The following is an 11,730-nucleotide window of genomic DNA, read 5'->3' as shown; positions in this document are numbered from 1 at the left end:
TGGGAGGCGCTAAAGTGGCCCTCAAGCTCCGCCGCCTCAGACGTCACTACTGATAAGATCTGAGGTTGAGGGTTGCCGACTCGCGCGATTCGAGGCGGTGTTTCGAGTCCCTTGAGACCTGTCTATTTACAGTGTTGTTACATCTATGAAGCCAGTGATATATCGAGTAGTGCACAGTGTAGCTTCCATCCAGGAGCTATGCAACGCCAAGCCAGCGCTTCCATGCCGCACGCGTTCTCTACAATTACAATTCTACAGGTTCGCTGACTTCCGCTGCTCAGCGTGATGCTCCTCCGGGATGGGATCGAGCTTGTCCGTCTTTTCGGACTCATCAACAGGCTCGTCAGGGTATTCGTTGCGATCATCCGTTGCCGGTGGCGCATCCTCGAAAGCCGTCTTATCGTTGACCATGTCCTTCACCTCCTCAGGCATGCCAGGTGGAGGAAGTTCTGCTTCAATCGCCTTCGCAGCCGTCGCAGCCTCCGTACTCCTCTGCAACCTAGCACGCTCGCGCTTCTCCTTCTGTTGCTTCCTGAGCTCTGTGTGCGAGAACTGTGTGAGCGTGTTCTCAATCTGGTCCTCGAGCAACTTCTTAGTGTATATTGCGAGAGGCCGTGTGGTCAACACGTTGGGGAAACGGTAGCTGAGCCAGAGGTAGAGGACAACCATCTTGTGAAGCTGTTCTAGCGAGTACAGGTAGCTTCGGTCGCCTCGAGCGGGTTCGTCCATAGCGTCCAAAGGCAAGTTTGGAAGCTCTAGCAGGTTTGCGGATCTCCCTTCTGCGATGCATTCTGCGAGGGTGCGCAGAAACTTTTTCTGGTCTACATCGCGCATACTGCAAGGAGCAGACGTGATCATAATGCGATCCTGGATGCTCAAGCCTTTGACCGTGTGGATTGCGTCTGCAATTGTGAGCTGCTCCTTCAGACCACAGAGGTGAAAGCGTGGGTGAATCTCGGAGATCTCATGGAGACGAAGGAGGATATAACTGAACGGCGTTCCTGGCGGGAAATAGCTGGCGAAGCGCTCAACGATGAGCGAGGGAGGAAACAGACCAGCTGTTTTGATTGGTTCTGGCTCCTGGTTCATAGCATCCTTGAGGAATTCGAGATCCAATTGTTCAAGCGTTGTGCACCACCCCACGGTGTTTTCTTTCCGCGCTACAGCCTTTTTCTCACCATCCGTCTTAGGCGTGTTGTCGCTCACCGCGTCGGCAGCAGTCCTGTAGCGACCGGCACGGCCAGCGATCTGCTTGACCTCTGAGAGCTGCAGAGGCACGTACTTGGTACCGTCGCTTTTCATGGTAGACTCGAAGATCACACGCTTGATGGCCCTAATTTCAAATCAGCACAAGTCTATTTGCGCATACAATGAAGAACTTACAAATTCAGACCCATACCAATAGCGTCACTAGCAACGAGATAGTCGTAGTCGTTGTCTGGGTCGTTGAACAGCCTAGCTTGCATTGCTCTCGTCTCTGGTGGCAGACTTCCGTAGACAATGGCGCACTTCTTGCCTGTATTCTTCTCGATCTCTCGCCGTAACGCATGGATGCCTACTACGGTGAAAGCGACTAGGCAATCACCCTTCTCCAACCGGTTCAACTTGCCGTCCAAGCTACGAGGTTGAACTTGGAGAGGTGTCAGGCGCTTATATTCGTGAACGTGCACTTCGTCACCGACGAGCGCGCACAGCTCGCGCATAATGTTGACCGTCCTCGCTTCGCCACAAACATGTATCTCTCTTGCCTGCAGCCCCAGGAAGGCTTGTGTCCATGCCCAGCCTCGCTCTGGGTGATTGATCATTTGAATTTCGTCGATGACGGCCACGTCGAATTTGGTATTGAGAGGCGCCATCTCGACAGTACAGCTGTACATGAGAGGTGCACCTCCCTCTGGCAGTCGCTGCTCCTCGCCAGTTACCAGCGCGCATGATTTGCCTTTCGCGTTCAATCGTGTGAAGACTTCGTGTGCGAGCAGTCGCAGCGGACCGAGGTAAATGCCCGATTTTGCGGCTTCGAGGCGCTGGAGAGCATGATAGGTCTTGCCGGAGTTGGTGGGACCGACGTGCATGTGGACAACTCGAGGGACTTCTCGCGTGGCGGGGTACCATTCGGCGGGATAGCGCAGGTCTGCCACCTGTTTCTGGTTCTCCAACTCGGCGTTTGTGAAGCGTCCATTGCATGTCTGCGCGTAGAACAGGTATCGTAAGCGCGTCTCGAGTGTCTTCTTTCTCCGTGATGCTTGTTGGGCCAGGTCGATCAGCTCCCGACTCCCCTGCTTCACCCACGCGCCGATCGAGCTCTCGAATCGCTGCCATTCATCGTTGAATTGCTCCTGGTTGAGCTGCAGGCTGTCGAGGAAAGATGGCTCGGTGAATTCGGCCCTGAGCGCCCGGAGCTTGTCGTCGACGATGGAACGGATGAAGTCGGCTGGAGGGCGGTTGGCAGGATTGCTTCTGCCCCTGACGAGAGGGTTGAAGGTGGCCGTCTTGTACGGCCTGCCTGATTTGTCTGATTTGCCTGATTTGCTGCCACTGTTGCCGCCAGATCTATGCGCGACCTGGATCCGGGGCAGGAGGCGCTGCGGCTGCGCCTGTCGGGTCGCGAATGCGCAGAACAGACACAGCGAGTTGCGCCGCGCAGACAGTGCGTGCATCGAGGCGGGACTCTGCTGCAGTCAGACTGCCCCGCAAACCATACGGTGGTCTTGCGATAGGTATGGTACTGGCGCGTCCAGGTCGACGACGTCAATGCACAAAAAGCTGAGCCAAGCGCCGAGTCAGTTTGGGCACCTCCGGCCGCATTCCGCGACAGGGGTCCGTCCTTCGGTGCTCTGCCCGCAACACCATTCAAGCTGCGACGAGCCCCACAACTGTCGACGTCGCGCATGCCGTCCGACGCGTTACTCCGCAGGACCTCTCCATCGACTCCGTGACGCCTCCACTGCGTCTGCAGCTCTCGCCGTCCTCAGCATTCCTCAGCATCCTCCCGGCGCCGGTAGCCGTACCCCGCCAAGATGGTGTCCATGATCGAGATCCAGCGAGAGCGTACGTCCTCGTATACTGCGTGCATGCTGCCTGAGGCGCAAGTTGACACGTAGTGCAGTGATTCTCACCACCGTCCGCCAGATGGTCCGCGGCGATGTGCGCACCCCTACCCCCAACGCGTGGCCGTTCACTGACACAGCCGCAGTGGAAGATCCTCATCCTCGACGAAGACTCGAAGAAGCTCATAGACAACGTCGTCAAGGAAGATGACATCCTCAACTCCAACATCACGAATATCGAGAAGATCGAGGATCGCCGCGAGACGCAGCGCGATATGGACGCCATCTACATCCTCACGCCCAAGCCACACATCGTCGACTGCGTCATGGCTGAGCTCGAGGCGCGGCGATACCGAGGCATGTTCCTTGTCTGGACGACGCTGCTCCCACCACCGCTGAAGGAACGCATCGACCGTTCGCAGATGGCCCGCGAGCAGATCAGGGCATTTAGGACGGTGCACCTTGACTATCACCCGCAAGAATCCCACCTCGTCACTTTCAAAGACCCCTGGAGTTTCCCCATCCTGTTCCACCCAGAGTGCAACAACCAGGTCGTGCGGCACATGGAGGAGATGGCCGAAAAGGTACGTCCACGTCAGCAATGTAGGCTGAGATGCTGACCATGTTTTCAGATCACTGGTGTCTGCGTTGCGCTGGGCGAGTACCCCATCATTCGATACTACCGACCACGAGCGCCAACACACGAAGCAAGCGTTCTCTGTTCGCATCTTGCTCGTTTCGTTCAGGACAAGCTTGACATGTACGCTCAGTTCAACCAGGACTTCCCCCCGCAATCCAACCGCCCCCGTGGCGCTCTCTACATCACAGACCGATCTATGGATTTGCACGCTCCTTTCTTGCACGAATTTACGTATCAGGCCATGGCAATGGATTTGTTGCCCATCAACGACACAGACAAGGTTACATACCGTGCAGTAGTAAATGAAGACGATCCAGGAGCCGAGGAGAAGGAAATGGAGATCAGCGACAAGGACAAGATCTGGGTTGAGAACCGACATCGCCACATGAAAGACACCCTGGACAAGCTCATTAGCGACTTCCAGAAGTTCATTGCGGACAATCCGAACTTCACCAACCAGGACGCACAGAATGCAGCGGGCATGAACGGTCTGAACGCGATCAAGGACATGATTGCCGGCCTACCCCAGTTCCAGGAGATGAAAGAGTCGTACACATTACACTTGGGTATGGCAGAGAAGTGTATGGATATCTTCCAACAGCATAAGCTACCTGATCTAGCGTCTGTCGAGCAATGCCTGTCTACTGGGCTTGATGAAGACTACCGCAAGGCTAAGAACATGGCCGATCAGGTAGTGCGAACGTTGGACGACCCGGCAGTGACACCGGCTGATAGACTGCGACTAATTGCACTCTACGTCTTGTTCCGCGACGGTGTGCTTCCGGCAGATCTACAGAAGCTCATCTTCCATGCGCAATTACCACCACCAGACATGGAAGTAGTTCGCAACCTTGATCTTCTCGGAGCACGAGTGGGCAGGCAATTGAAGGAGAAGCGCGACCCCACACCGCCTCTGTTCCCACGCAATGCTGTACCACCCCCAAATGCAGAAGAGTATGGCCTCTCGAGGTTCACTCCGGCGATGCAGGACATGCTCGAAGCCCACGTCCGAGGATCGTTACCACAGGATATCTTCCCTTTCACAAAAGCGGCACCTGAGGATATGAACATGCAAGAGAGCGCACAAGCCTCGTCTCTCCGCTCCGCAAAGCCCACTTGGGCAAAATCGCGACTGACAAGCGTGGAGCCTCGACAGCGTGTTATTGTTTTCATGGCTGGTGGCGCGACATACTCGGAGTCGCGAGCCTGTTATGAAGTCTCCGAGAAGACATCGAGGGACGTCTTCCTCGTTACCTCGCACATGATGAAGCCACAGCTGTTCCTGCGCCAAGTCGGCGACCTCAGCCAGCGTCGTGACAGACTCCATCTACCCTTGGACGGGCCACAGCCAACAGCTCCCAAACATCTCTTCGAGAAGCCAGAGCCGCCAAGACCAGCACCTCCACCAGCGGGCTCAAAGCCAATGCCGCAGGGTCTGCCGTCAGGACCGCGAGCCAGCGGGCCTCGACCGGGCGCGCCGCAGCCGCCGATAGCAGCGATGGGGCAGATGAACCTTAATGCTCAAAAACCGCCCGCTCAAACCTCAGCGCCAGCGCCAAGCAGCGGGAAGGTGCACAAGGAAGATAAAGAGAAGGACAAGAAGAAGAAGAAGCACCACTTCTTCTCGTCAAAACACTAGGCACGTTTGACGCTGCAGTGATTGTGCTTAGTTCTATGTTGATTTACTTGTTTTGCATCAGCATGGCATGGCGTTGTATAGGATACCCAAGAGGCATCCAGATTTGAGCATGGAGTAGCATAGACAGCAGGTTCTGGCAATATCGAACATTCTATAGCAGCCTTCTGGCACGACTCTCAAGCCTCTTCGGATTCGCTTCAACGCTGATCATGAGGCTTGATCAGACTTACAAAAGCGCGCTAGTGTGGGACGCCTCAATAATGGGATCGCCTTGTTCTGGCTAGGCAGAAGGCTGCAGCAGCCTTACAGCAGATCTGCAAAAGTCATAAATCCCTAGAGTTACATCAGGGCCACAGTTTCAGACTCAACACACGCCCGTACGACAGACTGCGCCCCAGTGCAAAAAGAGCTAGATTTGGATGTTCCGTGCGCAACTTCAGGACTGCGTCGTACCGCACCAGAGACCAACAGAGCATCAGGGGCCTCCAATACAACATTGTGCGCACCTTCGTTCTATCCCTCGAAGAGTGAAGCCACGCTACGGACAATTCAGATAGGGTCGCACTACATCTGCTGTCGATCAGGCCTTTTATCACGGCCCTCTTGATAATCCTCTGCGCACACCACCACCGACGATGCCATCGTTCCTCAAGAAGCTCCTCCTAGGTAAGGACCTCTCAAACCCTTACATCAACCAGTACCACCCCGGCCACAGAGCTACCCCACAGCCCATCCAGCACGTCGCCAACTCAGCCGCGCAAGCCATCAAGTCCCACCCCACAGGTCTTAATCTGTCAACAAGGATACCGCCCTGCCCAGTATCACGCCCAGTATCACCAACATATTTAGAAGAGGCGCGCCGCATCGCAGGCAGAGACCCAATAACCGGCCATGCTCTATCACCTGAGCAGTATCCTGCATACGATCCAGCCAGCGCACAAACGGCTTCGCAGTCTGCATGTGGAAGGCAGCAGCCGTATACGAATGAGCAGATGCGGTATAACCCGTACGTCACCAGCGGCCATGCTGCGGTGGGTGGTGACTGGAGCTCTGTAGTTCAGGAACGCGCGGAGCAGGACCGGCGGACGGCGACAACGGATGTCCAGCGGGAGAGACACGATGTCGCGGTCGCAGAGGAGCGAATGCGCAGGGCGAAGGAGGAAAGGGTGCAGGCGGATGTGTGGAGGGAGAGAGATGTTGGCGGGTACTTTGCGCCGGAGAGGAGTGTGAGGGAGTACTACGGGGGACCGTGAGGGTGCAGGATGGGTCTGGCGGTGCGGTGTGTACAGTCCTGTGATGGGATAGGATGGGATGGGATGGGATGGATATGTTTATACCCCGTTTTTGGAACTTTGAGAGGCTTCGTGTCTGCGACAGGGCTCTTCGGATAAGGAGACGTGTGGCTGTTCGTTTCGGACGCGTGTAGATAGCGGCAGAATGTTGAAATTGAGCAAGAGATGTTTCACAGTCATTCCAGGGGCGGAGACAGACACGGAGCAATCAGAATTTGTTTCGAAATGCGCATACGAGTCACTTGAATCCGGCAGCGGATGCTCTCGAGACATGGACATACTTGTGTGCACTTTTTATTGCGCAGGAACGCTCTGCATCGTTGGAGCTGCATCGTTAAAGTCGTCGAGCTGATGAGGCAGATATCAGGGCCAAAGTTGTGAGTCGAGACACAATTCTGCGAAAACCTTCCGTTGTGGAGATCCAGGCTGGACGTGTCTGGGATGTGCCGGACGACGCAACGAGCCAACACGAAGCAGTGAAAACATAAATGGTCTCCCGGGGGCATATCGACAGTAGGAGAGCGCGGATTGGAGACAAGAGGATAGATTCGTCGAGCTGTTGGGAACAGATGCCAGCCATTTGTGGGTATGAGGTCTAGCGGTGTGTTATACCACACTGTTTCTGCGTACTTGTTATACGCTGCGCAGAGGAAGGGACGGGCATATTTGCACGAGTCTTCGAACGTTCGATGTAAAGCTCAGTACCATAAAAGCTTGCAGGATCTTTCAAGTCGAAGTGGAGGGTAGGGGAAGAGCGAGGAATCATGATGGTCTTTCTTCGCGGAATCATCGTTCTATATGGGGTTTGGTTTGAAAACGAGACATGTATGGGTCGGCTCGTCAGATAGCGTCGAGATTTACTTCGTAGGTCAGTACAGAACATTGCTGAGAAAATACTCTCCGTGCAAATCGACCAAAGGCTTGTGGCCATGGACTGCTCCGAGATCTATGTTAATTAAGAATGGCTCATCGCGAAGAAGTAAGGATGAAAGTCCTTGAAGCAAAGAGGACATTGCGCAGAGTTGTGGGCATTTTGAGATGTTGGTAAATGGTAAGGGGGTCTGATTGGTTTGGCATGAGGCGGAGAGTTAGGCTCTTTACAGTGTGAAGTCGTAGTTTACATTTGTGGAATTTGCTGTTCTAAACAATCATCAGAGGTGATTGCGAGAAGTTCGGGCTAATTGACCTGGGGGCACAATCTTTAGCGTCCGTCAGCCCGGGTTGCCAATCTGAGGTTGAGTCACTGTAAGGTGATCGTGGTGTTGAGAAACTTTCGCGTACTCGGATGACATCGGCGATTGTAGGGTTGTTAAAGGATTGCCCAACTGAGTGCATAGTCCGGCGAATTAAAATACCGGTACCACCATGAATGTTCACCATGAAGGTCTCGATGGCAACACGATTTGCCATCAAGGTCCTCAGAACGAAGCTAATTAACAAGGTCGGCTATCAAGATTCTCTAAAGCTATACTACTATAAGGGTCGGCCATCTTCCCCTTCTGCGGACTGTCGCCTCCCCAAATTGGTCCATCGCGTTCACGCATCCCCAGACAGCAACGCTGACCTTGTCTTATCCCCCCTCGACGTAGCGACACCAGCCCCCGGCTAACGCAAGGTCTCGGTGCTATTCCTAGGGTTCACGCCTGAAGCCACAAACACCTGTGGACTTCCCTCTGGCCCGCGCTAAACCACATCGTCTCACGACGTCAGCCCCAAGGCTTCCCCGCACCCGCAACCACGGCATAACACCGCGACCACTTTTTGAAACAAACAACGATGCCTTGGCCGTCTAGCCATGGCGATTTTCGATTTGAAGTTGCAGATCCGAGGCGCGCGGCATAACCCAGGCATCCAGGGAAACTTTGCGGGTTGAAGTCTCATCGACCTGCTCAAGAGTCCGGATCGTCTGCTACCACCTGTGTTGTTGTCCGTTCTGGAGATTGGGAGGAAATACGAAGCACGCCGTTGCCCGGTAGCGGTGCTTTGCTCCGACGTATGGTAGCTACTGTTGCTTGAGCAGCTTCGCACAATTGCTTGCTGGAAGCTACCCCGCCATTGTTGTTGCGGTCTTGCGGGTCCAAGATACCTATTTCCTATCGGCATTTAGGATCTCCGCACGGTAACCTGGGAGCCGCATGCAGTGAAGCTGATGTGGATCTGCCTACAAGGTGAGGTAGTATCGCTATTGGACAATGACTCTCGCACTAGTAATGATGAGAGGTGCATTGTGAGATGTGGCTTGCCAGTCTGGTACGACAGCTTGGGATAACGTTTCGGGCGCGTTCGACCGCCCCGGTTGGCAGGTGTAGTCGTCCAAGTCCCCGACGCGATAGTGGATTTCTCTTACTCACATGAGCTGTAAACACAGATACGGTTGGAGGATGGGAACGCGAGGCTGGCGCATGTTAAAGCCATGAAGTGTACGGACTGAATAGACGCAGGACTGACGGAGGTGAGTTGCGTGTACTTGCTGTTCGCGCAGATCATGATCAATTGAATCAATCCCTTGATTCTGAGAAAATTTTCTTTAATTCCTTCGTCGTATTGCACGGCCGTGGGCATGTGTTGAGCTGAGCAAAAAAGATCAGGAGATACCAGCTGCCTGACGTCAAGCCACCCCGCCTCGACTTGCTGTCTGTTCACCCCTCACGCCACAACAAACGCGCCTTTGACCCTAACTCTGATGTACACACTAATGACAGGTCACGTTGGCCCATGCTTTTCACGGATAGTTCACTCCACTGATGAGCGTCTGCAGCGTTCAGGTTCGAGTCTCGCCTCCCGTCCGACGCACCATCATCCGACATGTCGTCCAGTCCTTGAGGATGTACCCCTCGCTGAACACTGCGCCTCATGATAGACCTTTTCAAGCCAATGGCGACCCTATCAGCCACGGTATCGCTCCGGCTCGCCGAGAGGGACACTCGGAATGGCCGGCAAAGAGGAGCTTGTCACTGACCAGAGCTGTTGCTGCCCAAGATAGTAAGTGCTCGAGCTATCGAAACCCTGGCCCTGGGAAAGTATACTGCAAGTGGGGTCACAGTCTTGAGCTCACTGAATACTCGATCGCAGGTATATAAGTCCTCAGCCCACTCCTGTCAATGAATCATCAGCCCTCGATCGATCAACTCACTACTACTCTCAACACTTCTCTTGATACCCAAAGTTCTCAAAACTCCCCCTCAAGACCAACATGCCAGAAATTCCAAAGGAGCAGTGGGCGCAGGTCATCGAGAAGACCGGCGGTCCTGTCGAGTACAAGAGAATTCCTGTACAAGAGCCCGGTCCAGATGAAGTTCTCGTCAACATCAGGTACTCTGGTGTCTGCCACACTGATCTCCACGCTGTGAACGGTGACTGGCCCCTGGTGAGCTCAACATTCTTATAATCTTCGATCACATGATCTGACAATTGTATAGGCCACTAAGCTACCTCTCGTCGGTGGCCACGAGGGAGCCGGTGTTGTTGTTGCCAAGGGCAACCTCGTCAATGATATCGAAATTGGTGACTACGCTGGTGTCAAATGGATCAACGGAACCTGCCTTGCCTGCGATTTCTGCCAGCAGTCTGACGAGCCCCTCTGCTCAAAGGCCCTCCTCTCTGGTTACACGGTGGATGGTACCTTCCAGCAATACTGCATTGCAAAGGCTGCCCACATTGCCCACATCCCTAAGGAGTGCGCTCTTGATGCCATTGCCCCTGTTCTTTGCGCCGGTATCACCGTCTACAAGGGTCTGAAGGAGTCTGGCGTCAAGCCCGGCCAGTGGGTTGCCATCGTCGGTGCTGGCGGTGGTCTCGGATCCCTTGCTTGCCAGTACGCTAAGGCTATGGGCTGCCGTGTCATAGGTATCGACACTGGTGACGAGAAGAAGAAGATGATCACTGAGGAGCTCGGTGGTGAGGTATTCGTCGACTTTGCTTCCTCAAAGAACGTCGTTGCCGATGTACAGAAGGCTACACCCGATGGTCTTGGTCCCCACGCTGTCATCCTTGTCGCTGTAAACGAGAAGCCCTTCCAGCAGGCTGCTGAATACGTTCGACCTCGCGGTACCGTCATCTGCATTGGTCTTCCCGCCGGCGCATACCTCAAGGCTCCCGTATTCGAGTCTGTCATCAAGATGGTCAGAATTCAAGGTAAGTTGCACATCCCAGCCAGTCATTTACAATTGCTCACGACCGTCACTAGGTTCCTACGTTGGCAACCGCAAGGACAGTGCAGAGGCCATCGACTTCTTCGCTCGTGGCTTGATCAAAGCACCATTCAAGGTCGTCGGTCTCTCCGAGCTCCAGATGGTCTACGACAAGATGCGCGCTGGTGCCATCGCTGGACGTTACGTCCTTGACACCTCAAAGTAATATTTTTGCAGCAGCTTTGCGGCGAAGGGCGCCAATCCTGATAGGAGAGACCGGGGATAGCTAGCTTTCGTGTAAATAATGGATTCTCGAATTTCCACCTCTAACATGTCTTCATTCTCTCGCAGTGCAAGCAGTGATAAATTCGTGCCAAGTATTCCTTTCGGACATTGCTTACCAGGAATGGAGAAAAGAAGACGGGATATTCAAGCAGTTCTAAAGCACATGGCCTCCCAAGCTGTGCCTGAGAAGTAAGGCACAATCCTAGGTCGAACAGTCTCCCGCAATCCCACAATACTGTAATCTTTGGTTTTTCATATCTTACTTGCTTGCAACTCTTCTTCGATTCTTTCGTTTACTCGAGCTTGTCACCGTATTTTCGAAGACACCATGGCAAGCAATGATATCCTCCTATATCCCTACAAGCCCTCCAAAGTGACATCCATCCTCAGCGTGATAGTGTTTGAGATTCTAGCAGCGCTCCACATGTTCAAGCTCTTCAAGACCAAACATGGCTCGGTATCCCCTTTTTCATTGAGCTGATCTGTAAGCCTTCAACGTCTCACCCACTCCCTACGCAAACTCATACTATCTAGTTGAGATCCTACGCTACCTAGCCAGCGTATACGGGCACTCGTACTCCACTGAGCTAAACCCATACATCGCCCAAACACTTCTCATCCTGCTCGCACCCATCCTCCTCCCCATCTTGGTCTATATGTTCCTCAGGCGCATCGTGCCTGCAACAGGACACACAGA

General features: G+C 54.0%; 4 protein-coding genes across 4 annotated transcripts; 3 read left to right on the top strand and 1 right to left on the bottom strand.

Moving 5' to 3' along the window:
• Positions 1 to 4: 4 nt before the first annotated feature.
• Positions 5 to 2,739, bottom strand: M421DRAFT_421135 (ATP-dependent RNA helicase SUV3 mitochondrial precursor). The gene is made up of 2 exons (XM_033592726.1): positions 1,384 to 2,739; positions 5 to 1,333 (listed from the first exon to the last, which is right to left on the bottom strand). The coding sequence occupies exons 1-2, from the start codon at positions 2,655 to 2,657 to the stop codon at positions 253 to 255; spliced, it is 2,355 nt and encodes a 784-aa protein (XP_033448185.1). The 5' UTR covers positions 2,658 to 2,739; the 3' UTR covers positions 5 to 252.
• Positions 2,740 to 3,039: 300 nt separating this feature from the next.
• On the top strand, positions 3,040 to 5,644 carry M421DRAFT_164450 (Sec1-like protein). The gene is made up of 2 exons (XM_033587708.1): positions 3,040 to 3,631; positions 3,680 to 5,644. The coding sequence occupies exons 1-2, from the start codon at positions 3,143 to 3,145 to the stop codon at positions 5,324 to 5,326; spliced, it is 2,136 nt and encodes a 711-aa protein (XP_033448184.1). The 5' UTR covers positions 3,040 to 3,142; the 3' UTR covers positions 5,327 to 5,644.
• A 317-nt stretch (positions 5,645 to 5,961) lies between these two features.
• M421DRAFT_92779 (uncharacterized protein) lies at positions 5,962 to 6,579 on the top strand (the record flags this gene model as incomplete). Its single annotated transcript, XM_033598060.1, has 1 exon — positions 5,962 to 6,579. The coding sequence occupies one exon, from the start codon at positions 5,962 to 5,964 to the stop codon at positions 6,577 to 6,579; it is 618 nt and encodes a 205-aa protein (XP_033448183.1).
• Positions 6,580 to 9,811: 3,232 nt separating this feature from the next.
• M421DRAFT_63726 (GroES-like protein) lies at positions 9,812 to 10,974 on the top strand (the record flags this gene model as incomplete). The annotated part of the gene is made up of 3 exons (XM_033596080.1): positions 9,812 to 9,985; positions 10,038 to 10,752; positions 10,805 to 10,974. The coding sequence occupies 3 exons, from the start codon at positions 9,812 to 9,814 to the stop codon at positions 10,972 to 10,974; spliced, it is 1,059 nt and encodes a 352-aa protein (XP_033448182.1).
• Positions 10,975 to 11,730: the final 756 nt, after the last annotated feature.

Source organism: Didymella exigua, assembly GCF_010094145.1.
Source record: "Didymella exigua CBS 183.55 unplaced genomic scaffold M421scaffold_15, whole genome shotgun sequence".
Taxonomy (NCBI): domain Eukaryota; kingdom Fungi; phylum Ascomycota; class Dothideomycetes; order Pleosporales; family Didymellaceae; genus Didymella; species Didymella exigua.
This window is presented reverse-complemented; position numbering and strand designations above follow the sequence as displayed.

Bases quoted from the DNA above. Each gene is read 5' to 3' on its own strand.
- M421DRAFT_421135 (XM_033592726.1), bottom strand. From the start codon at position 2,657: ATGCACGCACTGTCTGCGCGGCGCAACTCGCTGTGTCTGTTCTGCGCA. The intron at 1,334-1,383 runs GTAAGTTCTTCA...ATTTGAAATTAG, and splicing joins ATTGGTATGGGTCTGAATTT to GGCCATCAAGCGTGTGATCT.
- M421DRAFT_164450 (XM_033587708.1), top strand. From the start codon at position 3,143: ATGTGCGCACCCCTACCCCCAACGCGTGGCCGTTCACTGACACAGCCG. The intron at 3,632-3,679 runs GTACGTCCACGT...CCATGTTTTCAG, and splicing joins TGGAGGAGATGGCCGAAAAG to ATCACTGGTGTCTGCGTTGC.